General features: G+C 52.2%; 3 protein-coding genes across 12 annotated transcripts in view; 2 read left to right on the top strand and 1 right to left on the bottom strand.

The window, feature by feature from the left end:
• LOC101171228 (SAM and SH3 domain-containing protein 1-like) overlaps positions 1-10220 on the top strand; it is a 36579-nt gene extending 26359 nt beyond the window's left edge. For 3 of the 5 annotated variants that reach the window (XM_023951279.1, XM_023951284.1, XM_023951283.1), the window contains exons 5-17: positions 3998-4038; positions 4107-4208; positions 4276-4388; positions 4474-4575; positions 7052-7154; positions 7255-7562; positions 7689-7757; positions 7977-8120; positions 8190-8328; positions 8570-8739; positions 8815-9018; positions 9089-9248; positions 9541-10220. In XM_023951279.1, the coding sequence (XP_023807047.1) occupies positions 3998-4038; positions 4107-4208; positions 4276-4388; positions 4474-4575; positions 7052-7154; positions 7255-7562; positions 7689-7757; positions 7977-8120; positions 8190-8328; positions 8570-8739; positions 8815-9018; positions 9089-9248; positions 9541-9704 (1819 nt within the window). In that variant the 3' untranslated portion in view covers positions 9705-10220. The remainder of the gene's footprint in view (positions 1-3997; positions 4039-4106; positions 4209-4275; positions 4389-4473; positions 4576-7051; positions 7155-7254; positions 7563-7688; positions 7758-7976; positions 8121-8189; positions 8329-8569; positions 8740-8814; positions 9019-9088; positions 9249-9540) is intronic. The other 2 variants (XM_023951280.1, XM_023951282.1) reach the window with 2 other exon arrangements.
• A 676-nt stretch (positions 10221-10896) lies between these two features.
• Positions 10897-24650, bottom strand: ddo (D-aspartate oxidase). 6 transcript variants are annotated; one of them, XM_023951291.1, is made up of 6 exons: positions 24389-24650; positions 21222-21533; positions 15041-15212; positions 14868-14976; positions 11802-11978; positions 10897-11734 (listed from the first exon to the last, which is right to left on the bottom strand). In XM_023951291.1, the coding sequence occupies exons 1-6, from the start codon at positions 24641-24643 to the stop codon at positions 11176-11178; spliced, it is 1584 nt and encodes a 527-aa protein (XP_023807059.1). In that variant the 5' UTR covers positions 24644-24650; the 3' UTR covers positions 10897-11175. The 6 variants fall into 6 exon arrangements, with proteins under 6 accessions (XP_023807059.1, XP_023807055.1, XP_023807057.1 ...); XM_023951287.1 differs by lacking the exons at positions 21222-21533; positions 24389-24650 and adding exons at positions 15370-15473; positions 15572-15869; XM_023951289.1 differs by lacking the exons at positions 21222-21533; positions 24389-24650 and adding exons at positions 15398-15473; positions 15572-15869.
• On the top strand, positions 24642-26935 carry LOC111946868 (zinc finger and BTB domain-containing protein 24-like). Its single transcript, XM_023951931.1, has 7 exons — positions 24642-24837; positions 24936-25143; positions 25225-25424; positions 25531-25611; positions 25684-25767; positions 25853-25934; positions 26051-26935. The coding sequence occupies exons 1-7, from the start codon at positions 24642-24644 to the stop codon at positions 26787-26789; spliced, it is 1590 nt and encodes a 529-aa protein (XP_023807699.1). The 3' UTR covers positions 26790-26935.
• The last annotated feature ends 6 nt before the right edge of the window (positions 26936-26941 follow it).

The following is a 26941-nucleotide window of genomic DNA, read 5'->3' as shown; positions in this document are numbered from 1 at the left end:
CCCTGGGGGGTAGGTTCTGCTCCTTCCTGGGGGGTAGGTTCTGCTCCTTCCAGGGGGGGTAGGTTCTGCTCCTCCTTGGCTGTCTGGTTCTGCTCTTCCTTGGGGGGTTGATTCTGCTCCTCCCTGGGGGGTAGGTTCTGCTCCTTCCAGGGGGGGTAGGTTCTGCTCCTCTTTGGCTGTCTGGTTCTGCTCCTCCCTGGGGGGTTGATTCTGCTCCTCCTTGGGGGGTTGGTTCTGCTCCTCCTTGGCTGTCTGGTTCTGGTCCTCCCTGGGGGGTAGGTTCTGCTCCTTCCTGGGGGGTAGGTTCTGCTCCTTCCAGGGGGGGTAGGTTCTGCTCCTCCTTGGCTGTCTGGTTCTGCTCTTCCTTGGGGGGTTGATTCTGCTCCTCCCTGGGGGGTAGGTTCTGCTCCTTCCAGGGGGGGTAGGTTCTGCTCCTCTTTGGCTGTCTGGTTCTGCTCCTCCCTGGGGGGTTGATTCTGCTCCTCCCTGGGGGGTAGGTTCTGCTCCTTCCAGGGGGGGTAGGTTCTGCTCCTCCTTGGCTGTCTGGTTCTGCTCCTCCCTGGGGGGTTGATTCTGCTCCTCCCTGGGGGGTAGGTTCTGCTCCTTCCAGGGGGGGTAGGTTCTGCTCCTCTTTGGCTGTCTGGTTCTGCTCCTCCCTGGGGGGTAGGTTCTGCTCCCTGGGGGGTAGGTTCTGCTCCTCCTTGGCTGTCTGGTTCTGCTCTTCCTTGGGGGGTTGATTCTGCTCCTCCCTGGGGGGTAGGTTCTGCTCCTCCTTGGCTGTCTGGTTCTGCTCCTCCTTGGGGGGTTGATTCTGCTCCTCCCTGGGGGGTAGGTTCTGCTCCTTCCTGGGGGGTAGGTTCTGCTCCTCCTCGGTGTCTGGTTCTGCTCCTCCCTGGGGGGTAGGTTCTGCTCCTCCTTGGGGGGTTGGTTCTGCTCCTCCTTGGCTGTCTGGTTCTGGTCCTCCCTGGGGGGTTGATTCTGCTCCTCCTTGGGGGGTTGGTTCTGCTCCTCCTTGGCTGTCTGGTTCTGGTCCTCCCTGGGGGGTAGGTTCTGCTCCTTCCTGGGGGGTAGGTTCTGCTCCTTCCAGGGGGGGGTAGGATCTGCTCCTCCTCGGTGTCTGGTTCTGCTCCTCCCTGGGGGGTAGGTTCTGCTCCTTCCAGGGGGGGTAGGTTCTGCTCCTCCTTGGCTGTCTGGTTCTGCTCCTCCCTGGGGGGTTGGTTCTGCTCCTCCTTGGCTGTCTGGTTCTGGTCCTCCCTGGGGGGTAGGTTCTGCTCCTTCCTGGGGGGTAGGTTCTGCTCCTTCCAGGGGGGGGTAGGATCTGCTCCTCCTCGGTGTCTGGTTCTGCTCCTCCCTGGGGGGTTGGTTCTGCTCCTCCTTGGCTGTCTGGTTCTGGTCCTCCCTGGGGGGTAGGTTCTGCTCCTTCCAGGGGGGGGTAGGATCTGCTCCTCCTCGGTGTCTGGTTCTGCTCCTCCCTGGGGGGTAGGTTCTGCTCCTCCTTGGGGGGTTGGTTCTGCTCCTCCTTGGCTGTCTGGTTCTGGTCCTCCCTGGGGGGTTGATTCTGCTCCTTCCTGGGGGGTAGGTTCTGCTCCTCCTTGGGGGGTTGGTTCTGCTACTCCTTGGCTGTCTGGTTCTGCTCCTCCCTGGGGGGTTGATTCTGCTCCTCCCTGGGGGGTAGGTTCTGCTCCTTCCTGGGGGGGTAGGTTCTGCTCCTCCTTGGCTGTTTGGTTCTGCTCTTCCTTGGGGGGTTGATTCTGCTCCTCCCTGGGGGGTAGGTTCTGCTCCTCCTTGGCTGTCTGGTTCTGCTCCTCCCTGGGGGGTAGGTCCTGCTCCTCCCTGGGGGGTAGGTTCTGCTCCTTCCTGGGGGGTAGGTTCTGCTCCTCCTCGGTGTCTGGTTCTGCTCCTCCCTGGGGGGTAGGTTCTGCTCCTCCTTGGGGGGTTGGTTCTGCTCCTCCTTGGCTGTCTGGTTCTGGTCCTCCCTGGGGGGTTGATTCTGCTCCTTCCTGGGGGGTAGGTTCTGCTCCTCCTTGGGGGGTTGGTTCTGCTACTCCTTGGCTGTCTGGTTCTGCTCCTCCCTGGGGGGTTGATTCTGCTCCTCCCTGGGGGGTTGATTCTGCTCCTCCCTGGGGGGTTGATTCTGCTCCTTCCAGGGGGGGTAGGTTCTGCTCCTCCTTGGGGGGTTGATTCTGCTCCTCCCTGGGGGGTAGGTTCTGCTCCTTCCTGGGGGGTAGGTTCTGCTCCTTCCAGGGGGGGTAGGATCTGCTCCTCCTCGGTGTCTGGTTCTGCTCCTCCCTGGGGGGTAGGTTCTGCTCCTCCTTGGGGGGTTGGTTCTGCTCCTCCTTGGCTGTCTGGTTCTGGTCCTCCCTGGGGGGTTGATTCTGCTCCTTCCTGGGGGGTAGGTTCTGCTCCTCCTTGGGGGGTTGGTTCTGCTACTCCTTGGCTGTCTGGTTCTGCTCCTCCCTGGGGGGTTGATTCTGCTCCTCCCTGGGGGGTAGGTTCTGCTCCTTCCTGGGGGGGTAGGTTCTGCTCCTCCTTGGCTGTTTGGTTCTGCTCTTCCTTGGGGGGTTGATTCTGCTCCTCCCTGGGGGGTAGGTTCTGCTCCTCCTTGGCTGTCTGGTTCTGCTCCTCCCTGGGGGGTAGGTTCTGCTCCTTCCTGGGGGGTAGGTTCTGCTCCTTCCAGGGGGGGTAGGTTCTGCTCCTCCTTGGCTGTCTGGTTCTGCTCCTCCTTGGGGGGTTGATTCTGCTCCTCCCTGGGGGGTAGGTTCTGCTCCTTCCTGGGGGGTAGGTTCTGCTCCTCCTCGGTGTCTGGTTCTGCTCCTCCCTGGGGGGTAGGTTCTGCTCCTCCTTGGGGGGTTGGTTCTGCTCCTCCTTGGCTGTCTGGTTCTGGTCCTCCCTGGGGGGTTGATTCTGCTCCTTCCAGGGGGGGTAGGTTCTGCTCCTCCTTGGCTGTCTGGTTCTGCTCCTCCTTGGGGGGTTGATTCTGCTCCTCCCTGGGGGGTAGGTTCTGCTCCTTCCTGGGGGGTAGGTTCTGCTCCTTCCAGGGGGGGTAGGTTCTGCTCCTCCTCGGTGTCTGGTTCTGCTCCTCCCTGGGGGGTAGGTTCTGCTCCTCCTTGGGGGGTTGGTTCTGCTCCTCCTTGGCTGTCTGGTTCTGGTCCTCCCTGGGGGGTTGATTCTGCTCCTTCCTGGGGGGTTGATTCTGCTCCTTCCTGGGGGGTAGGTTCTGCTACTCCTTGGCTGTCTGGTTCTGCTCCTCCTTGGGGGGTTGATTCTGCTCCTCCTCGGGTGTCTGGTTCTGCTCCTCCCTGGGGGGTAGGTTCTGCTCCTCCTTGGGGGGTAGGTTCTGCTCCTCCTTGGGGGGTAGGTTTTGCTACTCCTTGGCTGTCTGGTTCTGGTCCTCCCTGGGGGTTAGGTTCTGCTCCTTCCTGGGGGGTTGGTTCTGCTACTCCTTGGCTGTCTGGTTCTGCTCCTCCTTGGGGGGTTGATTCTGCTCCTTCCTGGGGGGTAGGTTCTGCTCCTCCTTGGGGGGTTGGTTCTGCTCCTCCTTGGCTGTCTGGTTCTGCTCCTCCTTGGGGGGTTGATTCTGCTCCTTCCTGGGGGGTAGGTTCTGCTACTCCTTGGCTGTCTGGTTCTGCTCCTCCTTGGGGGGTTGATTCTGCTCCTCCTCGGGTGTCTGGTTCTGCTCCTCCCTGGGGGGTAGGTTCTGCTCCTCCTTGGGGGGTAGGTTCTGCTCCTCCTTGGGGGGTAGGTTTTGCTACTCCTTGGCTGTCTGGTTCTGGTCCTCCCTGGGGGTTAGGTTCTGCTCCTTCCTGGGGGGTTGGTTCTGCTACTCCTTGGCTGTCTGGTTCTGCTCCTCCCTGGGGGGTTGATTCTGCTCCTTCCTGGGGGGTAGGTTCTGCTACTCCTTGGCTGTCTGGTTTTGCTCCTCCTCGGGTGTCTGGTTCTGCTCCTCCCTGCAGTTTTTAGGTTCCTGCCCCATCACCGCTGTGCTTCTCTGCTGCAGGTCTGATGTGAACAAGTCCAGCTCAGACGAAGGCTCCGCAGGTGAGAGTGGAGATCGGGTGTGGACTGAATGTGGGTCAGAGTGAAGTTCAAACTGAAATGTTTCACAGGAAGATGGGAGGCCAAGAGAAAGAGCAAGTCCATCTGGCAAAGTTTCCGGAAGTCCCAGAAGTCTCCAGATGTTCCTGGTAATGTGCGTCAGATTTCCAAAGGTTGGTTCCGGATCAGAACCTTCTCTGTACTCCTCAGCAGGTCCAGCTGACCTGAGTTCTTTTTCAGGAGACAGTGTGGGTTTTGTGGCCAGTGAAATCACCATGAGTGATGAAGAACGTATCCAGCTGATGATGATGGTGAAGGAGAACATGATCTCCATCGAAGAAGCCCTAGCTCGGGTGAGATGTCACGAGATCTTTATCAAGATGATCTGCAGAGACTTTCTTTCTTTAATGTTGCCATAGCAACCTGCTCTTCTTACAGTTGAAGGAGTTTGAGGTTCAGAACCGGCAGACGTCCAGGTCCAACTCGGCAGAATCCCCAGATCCATCCAGCTCCAGCACCAATGAGGCTTTCAGCTGCACTGTGAGTTTGGATGAGAGTGTGGACAGGGGTCCGCTCAGTTCCCCCCATTTATGCAGGGCAGCTACTGAACCCCATTCATCACTGTGAACGGACCCACCCCTATTATGCTGTTGAAAGGGGCAGATACAACCAGAAAAACATCTTTAACCCAAGGATCAGGAAATTGTTTCACTTCAGCTACTAATGTCTGTTCCTGGTTTCTGACTGTTCCTGGTTTCTGACAGTTCCTGGTTTCTGACTGTTTCTGTTTTCTGACAGTTCCTGGTTTCTGACTGTTTCTGTTTTCTGACTGTTCCTGGTTTCTGACTGTTTCTGGTTTTTGACTGTTCCTGGTTTCAATCTTTCCTGTTTTCTGACTGTTTCTGGTTTCTGACTGTTACTGGTTTCAGTCTATTCCTGGTTTCTGACTGTTTCTGTTTTCTGACTGTTCCTGGTTTCAGTCTATTCCTGGTTTCTAACTTTTCCTGGTTTCAGTCATTCCTGTTTCCTGGCTGTTCCTGGTTTCTGACTGTTTCTGTTTTTTGACTGTTTCTGGTTTTTGACTGTTCCTAGTTTCTAACAGTTTCTGGTTTCTGACTGTTTCTGGTTTTTGACTGTTCCTGTTTTCTGACTGTTCCTGGTTTCTGACAGTTCCTGGTTTCTGACTGTTTGTGGTTTCTGACTGTTTCTGCTTTTTGACTGTTCCTGGTTTCTGACTGTTCCTGGTTTTTGACTGTTCCTGGTTTCTGACTGTTTCTCGTTTTTGACTGTTCCTGGTTTCTGACAGTTTCTGGTTTCTGACTGTTTCTAGTTTTTGACTGTTCCTGGTTTCTGACTGTTTCTCGTTTTTGACTGTTCCTGGTTTCAGTCTATTCCTGGTTTCTGACAGTTCCCTTGTTTCTGACTGTTCTTGGTTTCAGTCTATTCCTGGTTTCTGACAGTTTCTGGTTTCTGACGGTTCCTGGTTTCAGTCTATTCCTGGTTTCTGACTGTTTCTGGTTTCTGACCGTTCCTGGTTTCAGTCTTTCCTGTTTTCTGACTGTTTCTGGTTTCTATCTGTTCCTGGTTTCAGTCTATTCCTGGGTTCTGACTGTTTCTGGTTTCGGACTGTTCCTGGTTTCAGTCTATTCCTGGTTTCTGACTGTTTCTGGTTTCTGACCGTTCCTGGTTTCAGTCTTTCCTGTTTTTTTGTCTCTTTCTGGTTTCTGACTGTTCCTTGTTTCAGTCTTTCCTGTTTTCTGGCTGTTCCTGGTTTCTGACTGTTTCTGTTTTTTGACCGTTTCTGGTTTTTGACTGTTCCGGGTTTTCTGACAGTTTCTGGTTTCTGACTGTTTCTGGTTTTTGACTGTTCCTGTTTTCTGACTGTTCCTGGTTTCTGACTATTCCTGGTTTCAGTATTTCTTGTTTTCTGGCTGTTCCTGGTTTCTGACAGTTTTTTGACCGTTTTTGGTTTTTGACTGTTCCTGGTTTCTGACAGTTTCTGGTTTCTGACCGTTTCTGGTTTCTGACTGTTCTTGGTTTCTGACAGTTTCTGGTTTCTGACTGTTTCTGCTTTTTGACTGTTCTTGGTTTATGACTGTTCCTGGTTTCAGTCTATTCCTGGTTTCTGACTGTTCCTGGTTTCTGACAGTTTCTGGTTTCAGTCTATTCCTGGTTTGTGACTGTTTCTGGTTTCTGACTGTTCCTGGTTTCAGTCTTTCCTGTTTTCTGGCTGTTCCTGGTTTCAGTCTATTCCTGGTTTCTGACAGTTTCTGGTTTCTGACTGTTTCTGGTTTTTGACTGTTCCTGGTTTCAGTTTATTCCTGGTTTCTGACTGTTCCTGGTTTTTGACTTTTCCTGTTGTCTTACGCTTGGCGTGTGGGCGCAATCACATTTATTGTGGGCGTGGTCATTTTACATTTGGGTGTGGTCACATTTATAATAACAACAGATGACTTTACTTTATCTGTACAGCACCTTTCAAGATAAAAAACACAAAGTGCTTCACAGTAAAACACAGAATATAAAAATAATTATGAAAAAACAAATTTAAAAAGATGTTTTTAGCTGCAGATCTGAGGCTGAGAGGAAGGGAGTTACAGAGGAATGGAGCACTGCGGCAAAGACTCTGTCACCTTTAGTCTTTAACCCTTGTGCTATCTTAGATGACCCCCCACCCCTACATAGACGTGTTCTCCCCACCATGACAAAGGTGGATAAAGGTGGAAAGATTTCATGTAATCCATGGACACCAGTGAAGATCACAAATCATTGAAGAAAAAAGTTTCAGAGCACTGTCTAGTGGGTCTAGATGACCCAACTCCCAATGTTAAAGTGCCCAGGATAGCACAAGGGTTCCCCGGGTTCTCTGAACCACCCGCAGACCCTGGTCACAGTGGGTGTGGTCATGTTCCATGTACTTCACACATGAATTTGTCTGCCCTGTCTTGGTTGTGGTCACATCAGCTGTTCTGCCAGAGAACTCATTTTTCTCCTCACATCCGTCTCTCCCCCTCAGCCTCCTGAGGTGGAGAACAACGAGGATAAGTCAGTCCTCTCTGGCCATAAAGTGAAGAAGAAGCTGGTCCAGGGTGAAGATCCTGGCGGACGCACAGCAGAAGGTTCCAGTTTTTGGATTTTAATCTTCAGTGGTCATAGATCAATTTTACTCCTGCAGAACAGATTCCAGTTTTTTCTGTTTTTGTCTCTCCCTGTTTTCAGAGGGGCTGAATGTGGACGACCCCCCCTGTTCACAGGAGCCCCAAACCCCCACGCCATGTCCAGTGGCCCCCTCACCTGACGTTTTACAGGAGCAGTTGACTTCTGACAGCATGACTCCCTCCCAGTCCTCCAGCAGCCTAAGCCCCGCCGACATCAGGACTGGGGTGATAGGCGACACGAGGGGGGCGGGCAGGAGCTGCTTCCTTCCTGATCCAGAAGGCTGTGATCACGCAGAGGCGAGACTGGCTCGCTCTGTGACGGACGGGGAGCTCCGCCCCCCGCTGCTGGGCTCGCTGAGCCACCATGGGGTGGGTGGACCACAGTGGGGGGGCGGGGTCATCTTACAAACACAGATCCAGACTGTCTCGGGTCGGAACTCCAGTCTGTTTAGGCTTGAACACATTCATGATGCAGCCGATCCTGTTTGTCTGCAGAGAGCCTGCAGCTTCGGAGGATTCGACCTCTGCAGCCGCGCGGCGTCCGCCACACCTCCTGAGCACGAGGTACGTCCTGCAGGAGAACCCACAACACAACTGCATGTTTGCATCCATGTCTGGACGATTTGATGCTTCACATCATTATAGAAGCCCTGACCACTACCTCCCACCACCCTGCATCCCCTCCGTTTGGTCTCCTGACGGCTCTCTGCTTTCAGCCGCAGAGGCTCTGGCCTCCTTCAGACGTCTGTAGAACATCACCTTCTGCTTCACTCCTTCACTCAGAAGACCGATGGAAGCGGCGTGAAGAGGAGCGCCGCAAGTTCTCCGCAGGTGTCGCGCATCTCTTTGGGCAGGAAGGTGAAGTCTGTGAGGGAGACCATGAGGAAGCACATGTCCCGGAGACAACACAGCCCCCGCTCTGACCAGGTATGCTGAGGACACGCCCACAGGAGCCCAGCAGAAACTCCTTCCTAACGCCTCCTCTCTGTGCCACAGTCCAGCCCAGACCGAGTCTCCAGCTGCCCCCACTCCCCCCAGACCCACACCATGGACCAAGCCAAGCTGAAGATGGGGGGGTCAGTGGAGAGCCTCAGAAGCTCGCTGAGCGGACAGAGCTGCATGAGTGAGTCTACAGGTGACCTTAGGGGCCTTCAACCCCCTGAAACACTAAAGCCCCACCCTGGTCTGCTAGATCCTCCAGATCTGCCTGCACCTCCTGCTGCTGATCACCTGGATCAGAACGAGGAGACACCTGTCTGCAGACTGAACATGCAGGGGGGGGGGCAAATCCTGAGGACCAGGGCTGGGGGGCCCAAACCCCCAGACCAGTGTCCTTGGAAAGCGTCTGACGGTTTGATCTTTTGGTTTTTGTGCAGGCGGACAGACGGTCGGAACCACGGACTCTTCCAGCAGCAACAGAGAGAGCGTGAAGTCTGAGGATGGCGAGGAGGAGGAGCTTCCGTACCAGGGACCCTTTTGTGGGCGGGCCCGGGTGCACACAGACTTCACGCCGAGCCCCTACGACACTGACTCCCTGAAGCTGAAGGTAGGAGGAGCCAACGATGCTCAGACATGTCAGCTGTCATCAGGAAAGACCACGCCCCCATGTGTCCTACTGCAGAGCGGTGATGTCATCGACGTTATCAGTAAACCGCCAATGGGAACCTGGATGGGAATGCTCCACGGAAAAGTTGGAACCTTCAAGTTCATCTATGTGGACGTTCTGAAGGACGGAACCAAACCCAGGAAGACGCGCAGGAGGACGAAGGTCCGGCAGCCCAAACCCACGTCCGTGGAGGAGCTGCTGGAGCGCATCAACCTCAAAGTAGCAACCACGTCCTGTCTGTGGGGGGAACGGGGGGTGGGTCACGCCGCTGAGACCTGTTTGTCTGCAGGAGCATCTCCCCACCTTCCTGTTCAACGGCTACGAGGATCTGGACACCTTCAAGCTCCTGGAGGAGGAGGACCTGGACGAGCTGAACATCCGGGACGCTCAGCACAGAGCCGTGCTGCTCACCGCCGTGGAGCTGCTGCAGGAGTACGACGGCGGCTCAGGTAAGAGCTGTGTGTGAAGACCGGAGGGGGTGTGGCCTTCAGCTGAAGACCACGCCCCCTTTAGACAAGCTGCACCTCAGAAACAGCAGCAGAGGCTCCATGACGACCACCAGGTTCCTGTCACGACTGCAGCCGATCTGCAGCAACGTCTCTGCGCCAAAGTGTCTGTTCAGGTTGCCATGGCGACAATATCCAGGGATGTCAATCGAATAAGTGATTTCTTATCAGCTGATTGACACAAACCCTTTGAGTCGTGCTTTCACTCACCTGCTGGTGGCGCTGTGTCCTGCAGGGAGCAGCGACCCCGAGCGCGGCGCGGGCTCGCAGGAGAAGCTGCTGCTGGAGCGGTGTGGGCTGCTGGGAGACTCGCCGCGGGACTCCGGCTGCTACGAGAGCAGCGAGAACCTGGAGAACGGTGACGACAGCCTGACGACAGCCTGTGAGCTCCTCCTGTGAGCTCCTCCTGTGAGCTCCTCCTGTGAGCTCCGCCTGTGAGCTCCGCCTGTGAGCTCCGCCTGTGAGCTCCTCCTGTGAGCTCCTCCTGTGAGCTCCGCCTGTGAGCTCCGCCTGTGAGCTCCGCCTGTGAGCTCCGCCTCCTCCTGCAGCCATCTGCTCCTTCTCTGTTCCTCCTTCTTCATAAGGAACTGCTCCGGTTCCAGTTTTTCTCCTGGTTCTCGTGGATCTCCTGGATCAGACGTGGAGGAAGCGTTCTCCAGAGTTCTGCGTCTGTGTTAAAGCTCCAGAGGAACCGTCTGGTTCCAACACTCCGCCCCCGACGGTTCTCTGAGTTCTGCTGTGGAGAAGGTCGACCTTCAGTCTGCAGATGCTTGAACATGAACCTGCTGTCATCACCCAGAAGCAGATCCTGGTCCGGTTCCTGATGACTCAGTCTGTCAGAGATTTCCTGAAACGTCTTTGTTTCAAATCCTTTTGATAATAAAAGATTTTGGAAAAATCCAGAAAAAAAAAAAACCAGGAGCAGCGCTGATGACGGACAGATTCCTGCTGGAGCGTCTGTTTGCTGACTGTCAGCGAATGTCTCAGAGCCGTTTTTCAGTGTGTGTGTGTGTGTGGGGGGGGGGGTGATGTGCCTGAAGGTTCAAATATTTATGGAGACATTTTGTTGATGTTTTGTCCAAACGTGAAGCAGCAGAACTGAGGTGTTTGTGGAGTTCTTCCTCCCTGTGGGGCCTCCTCTTCCTCCCTCTTCTTCCTCCCTCCTCTGCTCCTCCTCTTCTTCCTCCCTCCTCTGCTCCTCCTGCAGCTTCATGACTCCTTCATTTCAGGAACGGACAGATCTGCAGCTTCCAGCATGGAAAGGTCCTCCTCCAGCCTCCTCCCCTCCCCAGAGGTCTTCTCCTGACTCCGCCCTCGTTCCCGACTCACATCCTTCCAGAACCAATGCCCCCCCCCACCGGACTGAGAAACATCTTTTCTTTCAAATGATTTCCAGACTAAAAGCAGATTTCTCAGATGATGTGAACTGATCTTTGGCTTCAAAGCATCTCGGTTACCATGGAGATCTATTCTCTGGAAGAATCCAGACTAAAGATGAGGGGAAGAAGCTGAAGGAGGTCCCTGAGGAGGAGCCGATGATGCATTCAGGGACACTCGTTAATCAGAGGAGGGGGGGGCATTACAACTAAAATATAATAAAATGTTTTTATTCATTAAACTTAAATATAGGAAGACTTGGAAACGTTTATTTCTAAAGCTTCAGTTTTTGAAAGAAATCCTGTTTTTCTGTTAAATTAATAAATTTTATTCAGAAATCATCTAACTAAAACAGCGTCTCTCTGTGGACTGTTTTATTCCCAGCATGCATCAGCAGCAGGCATGTTTTCGTCATGTTTCATAGCTACACAACCTTTCCCACATACTGGTGGGGGGGGGGTTCTTTTTGAAGTTCTGGTTCTGCAGCAGAACCTCACAGTTTGGACCGAGGAGGCGTCTCCTGAAGGCTCTGCCGGACCAGCTCCACAGCGTCCACGGCTGTGCCCCAGGCCAGGGTCACCCCCCAGCCTCCGTGGCCGTAGTTATGGACCACAGGGACCCGGCGGCCCCCCAGCTGCAGCAGCTCCTTCTCCACCCTCGGGTTCCTCCTGCCGGGCCTCAGGCCGACCCAACAGCCCAGAACCTTGGCTCTGCTCAGCGACGGCTCCAGCCTCCTGCAGCGCTCCACGATGCCTTCAGTGTCGGTCTGGTCCTCCCCCAGCCTCCAGTCCCCCGCCTGCCGGGTTCCGCCTATGGTGACGCTGCGGACCCCCGGGTAGATGTAGGTCTTCCCGTCTCCGTCCCGGATGAAGTGCTGCAGCCACGGAGCCTCCACCTGCAGGACCTGGCCTCTGACCGGCTCCACCTGCATGTCGCCCAGCAGCGCCCTGGAGCCCAGACCCGAGCAGTTCACCAGCAGGTCGAAGTCGCCGCCGAGCTCCTGCAGGCTGCCCACCCGCCTCCGCTCCACCCGCCCTCCAGCTCCTCGGAACCTGCAGGAGCACAGCGGGTGAGGCGCCGTCGACGGCGGGGACATCAGTCAGACGGCGAAGGTCAAACCTCCTCTGCAGCCACGGCAGGTAAGAGCGGCACTCGCACTTCAGGGTGGTGAAGAACTGACCGCACGCGTGACCCGGGAAGCGCCGCAGCTCGCCGCTGGTCATCGCCCGGAAACCGATCACCAAATCCCACCAGAAGGGCTTCGGCGTTTCCGGAAGCTCCTTAAAAATCTGCCACCTGCAGAGAAAAGGTCACGGGCAAATGATTACATCATCTGAAAGAGTTTGACATCGCCAAAGAGGAAATATTCCTGCTGCTCATAGAATGATCAAAACCCAGAACAAAGTAACAGTGACCTCAGCCACTAAAATGTTAAGTTAATTTACAGAATTGATTAGAAACTGATAACAAATGTAGAAAGTACTTGATTCTGTAAGAAAGTCACTTATAACATCTAGAAAGTGGAAAATTATTCAGATTAAGGTTTGATTCCCAGCGATGGGAACAAAGAATTTGTTCTAAAATGAACCAAAATATTTAAAATAAAAAAATAGACAAAAAAGCTTTGATGTCAATCATTCAGATTTCTATAATTTTTGAAAAGTATATGATTTTAATACAATTCCTCGATTTGTAGTTTCTAGAAACATAATGACATGTGACCTGTTTAAGCTCCGCCCTAAAGAAGTTCTTTTTTTTAAATGCTATCTTCCTTTACGTTGTTTCTGGAAGCGATGCTGCTATGATGTCGAGGTGCATCCTCACTGAAGGAATCTGATATTAACTAACAAAAAAAGATTTTTTCAACATAAACTAAAATGTTTTTTTATGCTGAGTTTATTTTGTGGTCAAGTTAGCGTCTCCTCCTTCTCCTCCTGCTCTTCCTCCTCTTCCTCCTCTTGCTCCTCTTCTTCTTCCTCCTGCTCCTCCTCTTCCTCCTCCTCCTGCTCCTCTTCCTCCTCCTCCTGCTCCTCCTCCTGCTCCTCTTCCTCCTTCTCCTGCTCCTCTTCCTCCTGCTCCTCCTCTTCATCCTCCTCCTGTTCCTCTTCCTCCTCCTGCTCATCTTCCTCCTGCTCCTCTTCCTTTTCCTCCTCCTCACTCTCCTCTTCCTCCTCCTGCTCCTCTTCCTTTTCTTCCTCCTCCTGCCCCTCCTCTTCCTCCTTCTGCTCCTCCCCCTCTCATCTTCCTCCTCCTCCTGCTCCTCCTCCTGCTCCTCTTCATCCTGCTCCTGCTCCTCTTCCTCCTGCTCCTCTTCCTGCTCCTCTTCCTCCTTCTGCTCCTCCTCCTTCTTCTCATCTTCCTCCTCCTGTTCCTCCTCTTCCTCCTGCTCCTCTTCCTCCTCCTGCTCCTCATCCTGCTCATCTTCCTCCCGCTCCTCCTCCTGCTCCTCTTCTTCTTCCTGCTCCACTTTCTCCTGCTCCTCCTCTTGCTCCTCTTCCTCTTCCTGCTCCTCCTCTTCCTCCTCCTGCTCTTCCTTCTCCTCCTCCTCCCCCTCTTCCTCCTCCTGTTCCTCTTGCTCCTCTTCCTCCTCCTCCTTTTGCTCCTCCTCTTCCTCTTCCTGCTCCTCCTCCTGTTGCTCCTCTTCCTGCTCCTCTTGCTCCCCCTCTTCCTCCTCCTGCTCTTCTTCCTCCTCCTCCTCCTGCTCCTCCTCCTGCTTCTCTTACTCCTGCCGCTCCTCTTCCTTTTCTTCCTGCTCCTCTTCCTCCTCCTCCTGCTCCTCCTCCTGCTCCTCTTCCTCCTTCTCCTGCTCCTCTTCCTCTTCCTCCTGCTCCTCCTCTTCATCCTCCTCCTGTTCCACTTCCTCCTCCTGCTCATCTTCCTCCTGCTCCTCTTCCTTTTCCTCCTCCTCACTCTCCTCTCCATCCTCCTGCTCCTCTTCCTTTTCTTCCTCCTCCTGCCCCTCCTCTTCCTCCTTCTGCTCCTCCCCCTCTCATCTTCCTCCTCCTCCTGCTCCTCCTCCTGCTCCTCTTCATCCTGCTCCTCCTCCTGCTCCTCTTCCTCCTCCTGTTCCTCCTCTTCCTCCTGCTCCTCTTCCTGCTCCTCTTCCTCCTTCTGCTCCTCCTCCTTCTCATCTTCCTCCTCCTGTTCCTCCTCTTCCTCCTGCTCCTCTTCCTCCTCCTGCTCCTCATCCTGCTCATCTTCCTCCCGCTCCTCCTCCTGCTCCTCTTCTTCTTCCTGCTCCACTTTCTCCTGCTCCTCCTCTTGCTCCTCTTCCTCTTCCTGCTCCTCCTCTTCCTCCTCCTGCTCTTCCTTCTCCTCCTCCTCCCCCTCTTCCTCCTCCTGTTCCTCTTGCTCCTCTTCCTCCTCCTCCTTTTGCTCCTCCTCTTCCTGCTCCTCCTCCTGTTGCTCCTCTTCCTGCTCCTCTTGCTCCCCCTCTTCCTCCTCCTGCTCTTCTTCCTCCTCCTCCTCTTGCTCCTCCTCTTCCTCCTCGTGCTCTTCCCCCTGGTCCTCCTCCTGCTCCTCCTCCTCTTCCACCTCCTGCTCCTCTTCCTCCTCCTCCTTTTGCTCCTCCTCCTCCTGCTCCTCCTCCTGCTTCTCTTACTCCTGCCGCTCCTCTTCCTTTTCTTCCTCCTCCTGCTCCTCTTCCTTTTCCTCCTCCTCCAGCTCCTCTTCCTCCTCCGCCTGCCCCTCCTCTTCCTCCTCCTGCTCTTCCTCCTGCTCATCTTCCTCCTCCTCCTGCTCCTCTTCATCCTGCTCCTCCTCCTCCTCCTGCTCCTCTTCCTTCTCATATTCCTCCTGCCCCTCTTCCTCCTGCCCCTCATCTTCCTCCTGCTCCTCCTCCTCTTCCTCCTTCTCCTCTTCTTCTTCCTGCTCCTCCTCCTCCTGCTGCTCCTCTTCCTCCTGCTCCTCCTCTTCCCCCTGCTCCTCTTCCTCCTGCTCCTCCTCTTCCTCCTGCTCCTCCTCCTCCTGCTGCTCCTCTTCCTCCTGCTTCTCCTCTTCCCCCTGCTCCTCCTGCTGCTCCTCTTCCTCCTGCTCCTCCTCCTCCTGCTGCTCCTCTTCCTCCTGCTTCTCTTCCTCCTCCTGCTCCTCCTGCTGCTCCTCCTCCTCTTCCTCCTCCTGCTCCTCCTCTTCCTCATTCTCCTCCTCCTCTTGCTCCTCTTCCTCCTGCTCCTCCTCCTCCGTTACCCGGAGCTCAGGGTGACCCCGGCCTCAGGAGCCTCCTCAGACTGAGCGATGGCCAGCAGGTGCCGGAAGCTGCTCCTGAACCAGCGTCTCTGCGTTGCTATGGGAACGTCTGATGAAGACACCGTGGTCAGAACGCGCCGCCCGCACGATGCAGCCCCTTCCCCTCGCCTCACCTGGAAACTCTGCGGCGAACAGGATCCCTGCGGCGCCGTCGCTGGTGGTGTCCGGGCTGAACCTGTCAGCTATCAGGGTGACGGAGCAGAGGGGGAGCGCCTCTGCGATGCAGACCGCCGTGGAGACCCCCACCACCCCGGCCCCCACCACAGCAACCCTGACCGTCTTCATCTGCAACAGAGAGAGTGGGGGTGGGGGGTCAGACAAAGCCTTTAAGTGGAACAGTTGTTTCACTTTATGACATCATAACTCCTGGGGTCAAAGGTTGCATCTACTGTGACTGCAACAGACAAACCTATCCTGAAGACCCCCCCCTGAATGAAACCACCTTCAGGGCTGTTTTCCCAGCAGCTCACATTTCACCTCCTCACAGACAACATTCCCAGTTTTCCAGATTCCATGAGCAGCTCCACAGAGGCTGCGGTGCTGTGACTGTGGGGGGGGGCAGTCAGAGCTTCTTCATCTTTGCATTTATGTTGAAACCAGAAAAAACGGTTGAACAGTAAAAACTAAAAGCAGCTAAAACAAACCTGAAGCACTTCCTCCGTTTCCTGATTAAAACCTTTGAGGTGAAGGTCAGAGAAGAAAGAAAGTTGGCGTTACGAAAACGCTTCCAACAGAAAAAAGACTAAAGGTCAGCCAGAGTTTAGGGAGCGAGGGGAAAGTGCTACACTTTCTCTGTGGTCCAACAGACATGAGTTATATCATGGATGGATGTGTGACTATAAACAGCAGACTGAGCTGGAGGAACCACAGCTCTGCTGTGTCCAAGAAGGCCTGCAGCAGACTCTACTTCCTGAGGAAGCTGAGGTCTTTCAATGTGTGCAGCAAGATGCTGGGGATCTTCTACCAGTCTGTGGGGGCCAGCACCTGCAGTCAGTGACACCAACAGACTGAACAGCTGATCAGGAAGGCGGGTTCTGTCATTGGCTGCAAACAGGAAACCTTTGAAGCAGTGATGGAGAGGAGGTCCCTGAACAGACTCCTTTCAATCATGGACAACCCAGAGCATCCTCTCCACCCTGTTCTGGACAAACAGCGGAGCTCCTTCTCCAGGAGGCTCAGACAGCTCCGCTCCAAAACCGCCCGGTACCAATAGTCATTCATACCCAATGCAATAACCCTGTACAACAACACACAATGCAAAAGATAACCTTTGCTTTTTTTCCCCCTCTTTTTCTTTATTTTGCACATCTCTTTACCTGCACTGTTTTGTAAATAGCTTTTTAAATTATACCACATTTTCCTTGTTCTTGTTTTTTGTTATTATTTTATATTATTCTTAGTCTTTCTTTCCCTGTCAGTTGTTATGGTAACGAACAAATTTCCCACGTGTGGGATCAATAAAGTTTTTCTGATTCTGATAGATGGATGCAGAATGTCTTTAGCCGGACTGCGCACATTGAAAGTGCGTCTCTCTGAGAACGGTCTTCGTCGTCTTCATCGTCACACGGGTCGTCTCTAAGCGTGTCCAAACATCTGAACTTTGATGGACAGAAAATGAAACTGAATCCTTTTATCCTCCCTGGTTTTATCCGTCACCAGGATGATCCAGATCACAGATCTCCTCAGCAGCTCCTGAAGGCGGATTTGATCTCCAGAACATCATCATTGTAGATGAAATGTTTAATGTCACAAAAACATCCCGACTAAAGAAGGTTGTAGAGATCATCCGTGTGAGGGAACGTGGTGATGAAACACCAAAAATGCAGAATTCTTATCCATGCAGGATCTTTAGGTCACTCAACTTGATCATTTGTGGTGAAAAGTTTTGCCAAATGTTCAATAAAAACACAAAAAACATTACAATATTCAAAGATGTGTTCTCCGGTTCTCCTCATAGACCTGAGAGACGGAACACTGCTGAGAAGAACCTGTCCTTTTTTAACTCTCCTAGAAACACAGAACGTTTCCTCCATCGGCTGATCTACGGTCCAGTTTCATCTACAGCCGCAGACCCTGCACTTGTTTTATTTTGAAATATGGAGCACATAAATAACATTTCCGTATTTTAATTTATAAAAAATTGAAGTATATTTTTCAAAAAAGGTAATGAAGAGAAACTTTGGGAAGAATTCATTGGTGTTAGGAAAAATAACATCACTTTCATGGCAGCAGGAAAATGGTATTTTACGTTTGTGGTGACGTGTTGCTGTTTGTAGACGCTCCCTAAAATCGTGTCATGTGACGACGGCCATTTATATAACTTTGACTTTTAATTAGCTTATTACTATGGAATCGGAGTTGTAAAAATCGGATTAAAAACAATTTCATCTCAACAACACAGCTTTTTAAGCGAACACCGCGAAGAAGTATGCTGAACTCATACGGTTAAAGCGGTTTACGTTAACGTTGATCTATAAGCAGCCATTTTGGTCCTGACGACACAATCCGGAGCTTCCAGAGCATTTTTAGATCAGCGTTCCGAAGATCTCGCTGAGGCTTCACATCCCGCGATAGTGCGTTCCTGTGTGGCCGTGAGCGCTCTCGAAGGTAAGGTCCTTAAAGCTCACTAAAACGGACTGTGCTAATCTCACAAGCTTCCGCCGTGATGCCCGAATACTATTGACGTGTTTAAACTTTTCAACATGAGTTTTTCGCGGCTTTGTCTTCACAAATTTCTAAACGCACAACGGCGGCTTTGTCTGCTCTGAACGATTAGCGTTGCGACTAACCATCGAGTTCTCCACTAAAGCCGTAAACCGTGCTTAAACGTCGTGAAAAGCTCAAAAAGTACAAATATTGGTTCAACAATTACAATTACTACTAGATTTAACTACTAAAAACTTCTTATTATAAGTACATTTTTGGCTGGTTAAAGGTTAATTTTGAAGTATGAGAAAGCTAAAATTCTATGGAAGCGATTCTGTAGCATAAATAAAAAGCAAAGTCAAAACCAGAAATGCTTTTTCATTTTCAAAATGAAGCTGCATTTTTTGACTCAAAAATAAAACGAAAAGGCAATCCACCAAAATGCTTTTTCATTTCCTTCCTCAACACAGCTTATTCTGTCACTCTGTCACTAAATTTAAAATGAAAATGGTATTTGACATTTCATTTTCAAGACGTTCTCTGGTAAATGTGTAGCATAATTCATTTAGAAATGTCTAATTTGACAATTAAAATGGATTAACAGAAATGCTTTTTAATTTTCAAAATGAAGCTGCATCAAATGACTCAAAATTAAAATTAAAAAGGCAATACTTCAAAATGCTTTTTCATTTTATACTTAAAAACCGTTTATTATGTGTCATAATTAAAATGAAAATGCTGCTAAGAGACACAGACACACCAGGAGCAGACTGTGTTAGCGGCAGAGACGAGGGTTTTGTGATGGTTGTGAACTTCTGATGAGTTTCCACAGCTTCTCAGGACTAAGTAGCTTCATGTCCGCCTTCTGCGGTCCTCCTCCTGACGCACCGCGGACAAGCTTTGTTCTTCAGACCGCCAGCTGCCTTCGCACAGCGGAGCACGAAGCTCCCGACGATCGCTGAAGGCGGAAATGCTGCTGCGATCTGAGAAACCATCATATGAATTTGTGTTTCCAGTGGTGTCCAGAACAAAATAAACACTGATTCCCACATATTTACACATTAAGATCACCTAAAACCGGGTCCTGTTCACAAACCGCTGGACCTGGACTGATCAAACCTGGATTCCAGGATCTTAATGTGAAAAATGCAGCAGAATTTTCCTTTAGTGCCCTCGCCAATCAGAAGCTGTGAATCGTAAGCCAACTTCAGCGGCCGGACACACGCCGGAGAAAGCACACCAACGTCTGACTCTGCATCACAGTGACGTGCGATGAGGTTGATGGCTGGTGAGGCAACGACTCCTCTGGAGTGGAGATTGACAATGAAAGAACTAAATATTTCACCATTCATTCAACGGCAGTTAACAGCTTATAAAATACACACAAGATCATATTTGTCCTACAGAGATTATTTCTTTTATTGACATGGAAAGAACACTCTTCCTGTGTATAAATTATTCATATGTACTGTAAACAAATGAAAGAATACAGATGTGTTCAGCTCACATTTGACCATCAGTAACTATTCCTGGTATTTTTTCAAAATAATATAAATGATTTTAGTAAAATCATGTCAAATTCATGTAATTAAAATTTTTACTTACATTTTTACCCACTTACTCCAATGTTATTTAAAAAAAACAAACATTGAAAAACGTGTTTGGCCTAACTGTTTGAGGTTTGAAAAACCTCTATGATCTGTTGGAAAAGTCTTCCTTATTTTCCTTTATATGAGTTGTCCTCTCAGTGCAGAAAATCGTTCTTGGTCTTTTTCTACGGCACCAGTGTAGCTACAAAGCAGCTGTCAGCTCACGTCTGCCCCCTGCTGGAAAGCCGTTTCTGCAGGTCTATAGCAGTGCTTCCACCGCACGTCTCTGTAACGTTGAGCCCCGCCGACAGACATGAGGCACAGCGCTACCGAGCCTCACCCGGAGTTTCAGCTCCGTCTGTGATCGCCCAACACTCAAATTCTGCGATTTTAACCTCAGAAACTGTGGAAAACGTTATATTTAACACAGATCAGTGGAAAAAAATATTTAATTAATTTACCCTTTTCTATTTTATCACGATTATGACAGGTCACCTGTCATAATCGTGATAAAATCATCATCCGATGGTGAGACTGTAGACTCTGGTACTGGTAAACTAGCCGCAGGTCTGAAGAACGAATCAATAGTTCACTTACTCATAGCTCAGACGCACATATCAGGTTGTGATGATATTTGTCTCCGTTTCCTTCCCACAGATGTTTACGCGTGGTCGATTATCTCTAGGCCCCTCCCCCTCCATGCATTTTAGCCACTTACAGTGGCTTTCCCTATTCTCCTCACACCCATTGGGCGCCCTTAGGCATCACTCAATGAGACGCGAGTGTGTGCTCGCGTCTCATGAGTATGTGTGCGAGTGTGTGTGTTTGCGTGCGTGTGCGCTCGTGTCTCATTGGTCATTTCATTGATCATTGACGTGCCCCTTCCACGTTTAATGTATAAAAAATACGGAGGGTGGGGGAGGCAAATTTACTGGTAGCACATGTGCGACTGGATGTAAAATTCAGTTTACCATTTGGTGGCAGTCTGGAGCCCTGCAAACTGTTCGGTAGCAGTGGTCTATACCAGTGAGCAGCGATCAGGAGTCCAGATGTAGCTCCTGAGTCTGAGTCCCGCTCTCACAGGTTGTCTTTGGGATACATTTCACCAATCTGTGCTTTCGTACTTCCCTTTACTGGGATAGTAGACTAGAAAAGTGGGACTGCCTGTATCGTGACCCAGGAAGAGCCCTCTCACACCTAGAGTCTAGTTGACCTCTATCTTGTTGGTAGGCATAACACACCGATCAAAACTGGTGCATCTTAGCCAAATGACCTTTTTGCTGTCAAAGCTGTACAGGGGGTAGTACCCGTGTGCTTATTAAAGCATCAATTCCTGGTGTAAGCTGCCTCCTGGATGGCGTAGTGCCAAAGGCTCATGGGTAGATGACTGTTGATAAGCATACACCGGGCCATCTCAGAAAGGGTGCGCCTTTCCCTCTCTGCTACCCCCTTGTGGTGTGGGGAATAAGGGCAGGGCATCTCAACTCAGTCCCATTGTTTGACCGAATGCATTTTTCAGTACCAGAAGGTGCTACATCAGCCAGAAACTTCTCAGTGGCTTAATTTGTTACCTCTTTGCTTTTAAGACGTAAACAAACACAGTCCTGTATACACGTCTGTAAAAGACTGCATGTGCTTGAAACCATCTATTGATTCATTGCTTCCTGGATCGACTAGATCTGTGTTCACCAGCTCAAGTGGTGTCTTAACTTTGTCAGGTGGATTTCTGGTTCTCGTTTGGGTGAACTTTCCCTCTATGCATACACCACAATCTTTGTCTGGCTTACGTTTTGCAGCTTTAATGTGCATGCCTACTGTTACCTCCTGCAATCGCAGTATGTCTTCGTAGATGCAGTGACCCATGATTTCGTGCCAGGTTTGAACATTAGAACATTATTTTCACATCACATTGGTAAATCTGGTGCCATCAGGCACCTCAAGAACATTTTCACCCTCATCAAAGTGTCCCTTGGCACCATTAGCAGTGTCACACTTCATGAGGGGATGTAGACGGCGTTCTTCAACGTCATCGGCGCCCTTTACTGTTGAGGAGACGTACCTGTGCATCCCCTCTGCCTTGTGCCAACCCAGAAGTACGCCCTCCGTCTGCCAGCTCCATGCTGTGTCTCTCTGGCTTGGAGGTGCTGTTGAAGCTCTTGACCGGCTCCTGTCGTTGATAAAGTGGGACGACTCGTCCTTTTACCTGGATCTGCTCCGCTGGCGTCTTTCGTCTCTGTCTTAAACGTGAAGTCTGCCTTTTTTGCGGCTCCCCTGGTGTCGACCCGTCTGCAATGCGCTTCATGGCTTCTGCTGTCGCAGCAGTCGTCTTGAGCTTTAACCCGTCCACGTTCTTTCTTTCTGCAGGCTCCGTCTGTGGGGAATACAGCAGCTTTCTTTGAGCAGTCGTCTTTTTTCTGTCCTTTGTCTCCACATCTCCAACACACCAGGTCCGTTGGGGGTCCGCTCTTTTTCTTTGAGGCCGCTCGGGCTGTCAGCACTCTCTCTACCGTCTGGTCATCTCTGGGGTCTATATCTTCAGAGTTCCTGAATTTGGCTTTGAACTCTCCCAGCTTCATGTCTGCAGAGCTGTGCATAATGCCCTGTTTTTTTCGGGTAGTCCCCTCATAATCATCGCCGTCATCCATCCGTCGCTCGGAGCTTCACCCGCACTCATGAGCGCTGTAATGGTTTGCTCCGCCCTGATGATCTACTCCGTAACAGTCTTAACACTCCGAGACTCTCGGCCCTCGTCTTTAGTGTCTCTGAATATCAGGCCCAAGCTGGTATTGTTCAATAATGGCGCCAGCGGCCAGTATGCATCAGCGTTAAGCTAGTCATCTGGGGCCTCATTTATAAAGCTTTGCGTAGGATTTGCGTCAGAAGTGGCGTACGGATGAAACATAGGACGTGCGCACGCACAGAAATATTCAGATTTATAAAACCGTGCGCACGCACATCCTACGCATCTTTCCCTTAATAAATCACAACCGATTCTAAATGCAGCGCAGCTTTTGCGGCTTCATGACACGCCCATAGTTGCCCATAAATAGTCCGTGAAACGCCCACAAATGAATATTCATTGATTGCGAAACCATGGCAACACAGAGAGGAAATGAAAAAAACGTAACTTCACTCACTGTGAAGTAGAATTTATCGTTGGCGAGGTGGAAAAGAGGAGAAAAGTGTTGTTTGGAGGGCACAGTGTGGGCATTACTAAAGCCAAAAAGACACGTGAAAATGCTGTAGCCTAACAACCTCGGACCGTGGCCGAAGTAAAAAAGAAATGGTCGGACATCAAAGTCGCGGCAAAAAAGCGTCTGGCGCTGCATCGCCAGAGTGTGTCTGCCACGGGGGGGGGGGGGGGACACCGGAGCTGACCCCTCTTGAGAGACTGGCGGCAATAATTGGGGAATCCCTTAAGGGGAGTGGTGACTGAGGCGCAGGGGGACACGACGCGCCAGATGCACCGGGTGACACCCCCCCAAAAGCCCGCAGAGGTCCAAAGGGACGGCTCGAAGAAGTCGGAACCGGCTCATAAGACACTCGTCCTCGTTTGCCAGCAAGTCTTCTTGCTGTCTAAAGATGCGTTCTCTCCGAATTCTTCCATTTGCCACATCTTCCAAGAGCACAAGATCAGCCATTGTGCGTCATTACGCATTGTGATGGGGCATTTTATTTCCATCCATTTAATTACATCTGACAAGCTACAGATGTCGGTAATAATCGACGTGGAAATGGGAAATTGATCAGCAAATGTAATTTCTTGTTGCTTTATGAATGGTTGAGACATACGCCATACATTGTTTTATCAAAAATAAAACAAACTAAAGGCATATGCATGAATACCATAATTCCATAGCTTATGAAGAAATGTTTTAATATGAAAACAACTTTCCCCAGTGGACAATTAATGCATCCGTCCGTCTGTCTGATTCGCACGCATCTGGCGGCGCGTGCACACGCAGCGGCTCCTCTCTCCCCTACCTTAAGTGTTTTTTGGCTTTATCTTTTTGGGTTTCAAGGATTTATTGTTTTTAAAAGAATGTATTTTAAGTCGTAAGTCGTTTATTTATTATTGTACATGCTGCTTGCACTGTGGGGTGGGAGGAAAGCAATTTCATCTGTGCTGTATGTCTTACGGATGCAGCATATTTGACAATAAAGCTGACTTTGACTATATCTGCTCCTCCAGACGGACACACTGACGAGAATATCAGTTCTGTACATTATTTCGTTCTGTTAACTATATTATTTATGAGGATGAATTGCACAACATGCCAATTTGCAGAACATATTTCACTTTTCTTTTTGCAAATATGTGTTCATTTGAATTTCTGTTGTAATTTTTGTTTGATCTTTTTTGTTTGTTTCACTGCTGATCGATCAAACGGGTGTTTGTGTAGCTGTTAATTGTCAGACTTGCTTTGTGAAGTCTTCATGTTATTTCTGAGAGGCAGTATTGTCATTTTCACTTTCACGTGTTTCTTCCATCTGCCGACGGTGTCGCCGTTTCTCCTTTCACCCGTTTTTGTGCGTACGCCTGGGTCAGAGCGTGGAGGACCGCACATTTTCCCCTCAAGTTTGCTTTTTATAAATCTCAACTATTGCGTAGAGAGTGGCGTACGCCTTCTTTTGTGCGTACGCAACCTTTAGAAATGAGGCCCCTGGTGCTTGTTCATCCGCTGACGGAGGTCCGGCCGGATCGTTCAGGACCGTCTGCTTCAGTCCTACACTGAAACGTTCAGGGTTCATGCCCCTCTGCTCTCCCGTCCAATGTGGGACATTTAATCTTGGTTCTGTTCGCCATTTTGTGTCCATAGCTAAGCTAGCTGCTACTTCCAGCTCATTTCCGCTGTGCATGTGTCCGTCGTCTGGGTCTCTGGAACCATAACCTGCAGGTAGGCTGATGCCGTTTGTCCACCTGCAGCGGGACAATTCTGACCCAATCAGACGGACAGACACGTTTTTCTCAACAGGCCGAGCAAAACAGACAGAGGAGGAAGGAAGTGAACATCCTCCTTATATGGGCAGGTTCTGATTACTCACATGTCTGGTAGAACAGCGCCGCCTTCTGGTCACTAAATAGGTACTGTTACAAGCAGTCATATCTATATCAACACTGTCCAATAAAAAACGGGTTTCTAAAGACAAAATGCTTTTTTTTAGACTTTCTGTCAGGATCTTTTACGAAAATTGAAATTCTTCATTGGATGAAATGAAACCAACCTGAATCTCCTCTTCATCCTCCTCCTCCTGCAGGGGCTCCCGGCTCAGCTGCTCGTGGGGGGGGGCATAGATGTCTCGGAAAGGACCAGCCTCGCCGCTGGTGGCCGCGCGCTCGCACGAGCAGCGCGTGCTCCGCAGGTTTGATGAGCTCCGCCGCGAGGAGCAGCTGTGTGACGTCACGCTGGTGGTGGAGGACGTGCGCTTCAAGGCGCACAAAGCGCTGCTCGCGGCCAGCAGCGACTTCTTCTCCGTCATGTTCACGGCGGGGGAGCAGCTCCACCCCTCCACCCTCCGCCTGGACGGCATGACGGCGGACGCCTTCGCGGCCGCGCTCGACTTCATCTACGGCGCACAGGTGCGCGTGGAGGAGCGCGCCGCCGCGCCGTTGCTGAGCGCGGCGCGGCGCGTGGAGCTGGGGGAGCTGGTGCGAGCGCTCACCGAGCCGAGCCGTGACGGCGGGGGGGCAACCAAGCTGCTGCGGCGCAAACGAGGACGGCCCCGGAGGGAGGAGGGCGAAGCCCCGCCCACTGATGACGCGGCCACGCAGAGGCGCCACAGCGAGCGCAAAGTGCGGCCCCCGGCCAAGTTCAGAGGCTACAAGGTCAGCAGCGACCGTGCCGGGGGGGAGGAGGAAGAGGAGGCGGGACGGAGGGGGGGCAGGAAGAGACACCCCCCCTCAGAGGCGCGATGCAGGGACTGCGGGAAAGTCTTCAAACACCACCTGTTCCTGCAGGTTCACAGGAGGACTCACACAGGTAGGACCCCCCAGCAGGAGTCAGTTACCCCCCCCCCGACTGAAGTTGAGTCATGGGACGCCCGCCTTCTCTGCCCCCCAGGAGAGAAGCCCTTCCACTGCTCCGCCTGCGGGAAGAGCTTCACCCAGAAGCACACGCTGCAGGCCCACCAGCGCGTCCACAGCGGGGAGCGGCCCTTCGTCTGCGCCGTCTGCTCCAAGTCGCTGTCCTCCAAGCACTCGCTGCAGGAGCACATGAGCCTGCACCAAGGTCTGCCCCCACCGACCCCAAGAACCCACCCAGTCAGTGGCAGCTGCATCTGATCGCTGATGGACCCCCCCCCACAGAACCCCAGCTGATCCTAACAGGATCAGAACTTTGGATCAACTCTTTGTTCTGTGTCCACAGAGAAGACCTTCACCTGTGACAAATGTGAGAAGAGCTTCACTCAGAAGAGGCAGCTAAAGAACCACTACAGAACCCACACAGGTGAGGACACCTGCACACAGCCCCCCCCCCCACAAAGAAACCTGCAGCTCAGAGCCCCCCCCCCCCCCCCAGGTAAATCCTTACCAGAGTGTGCCGAGTGTCAGCGCAGGTTCATGGACACGGCCCAGCTGAAGAAGCATCTGAGGACTCACACAGGTAAGGGGCGGGGCTCGGTTAAGGCCCCTCCCACCGGGGGCGGGGGGCTCGGTCTGGACGTCTAAGAACAGCCTTGCGTCCACAGGAGAGAAGCCGTTCACCTGTGAGATCTGTGGAAAGTGCTTCACCGCCAAGAGCACGCTGCAGACACACATCCGGATCCACAGGTGAGTCCAGGAGGAGGGCGGGGCCTCCCCCTCCACCCCCTCACAGATCTTTTCAAATGGATGTTTGCAGACTTCCATATGCATTGTAAAAATGCACCATTTTTCTGTGGCTGCAGAGGGGAGAAGCCCTTTGACTGCGGCGTCTGCGGGAAGACCTTCTCGGACCCGAGCGCCAGGCGGCGCCACGCCGCCACCCACTCAGGGAAGAAAGCCTTCACCTGCTCCGTCTGCAGCCTGTCCTTCACCCGCCTTGACAACCTGAAGACGCATGCCAAAACGCACAGCAGGGAGGGTGGCGCCGCGGACGCGCAGGAGGAGCCGCGCGGCGCCTTACTGCTGCAGCCCCCCCTCGGCTCAGAGCCGGAGATCCAGCTGCTGGTGACGGACCAGAACCTTAGCTTTGCTGCAGGTCAGCAGGAGATCAGCCTCCTGGCTGCTGACGGGGGCGCAGCTCACCCCACCCACTCCAAGTTCACGCTGCTTGCTCAGACCGATGCCGTGACTCCTCCGATTCACGCAGTCAGCATGCTGGACCCCCACCCTGAGCAGATGCACATCATCACGCTTAGCAAGGAGGCGGTGGAGCAGCTGCAGGCCCACCACGACACCCCGCCCTCCCACGGCACCGCACCTGGACAGGTGAGCAGGCCACCGAGCCGGGCCATTCACGTCAGCAGCCAGAGCGGCCAGCCCATCTCCATCAGCCAGACCGGCCAGCAGCTCTGCAGCCACCACATCCAGGGGCAGAGCTTCCAGATCCAGGCTGGAACCGTGTCCTACCTGTACGCCAGCGGGCTCCCCCAGGACACGCCCCCTCCTGAGACCACGCCTCTGCAGAAGCTTCCGGGCTCCTGAGTTCATGTCATGAATCGCCCCCACCCCAGGTAAACGCTGAGGTTCTTTGGATGATTTTGGATCAGAATCTGAGCTGAAGCGCCCCCCCCCTTCTGAAAACAGAAACAAACTGGAGAACCTTTTGGAAATAAAGTTTTTTCTCTTCAGGTCTG

The sequence above is a fragment of the Oryzias latipes genome, chromosome 22 (assembly GCF_002234675.1).
Source record: "Oryzias latipes chromosome 22, ASM223467v1".
NCBI classification, from domain to species: domain Eukaryota; kingdom Metazoa; phylum Chordata; class Actinopteri; order Beloniformes; family Adrianichthyidae; genus Oryzias; species Oryzias latipes.
The sequence above is the reverse complement of the archived record's forward strand: the minus strand, read 5'-3'. Positions and strand labels throughout refer to the sequence as shown.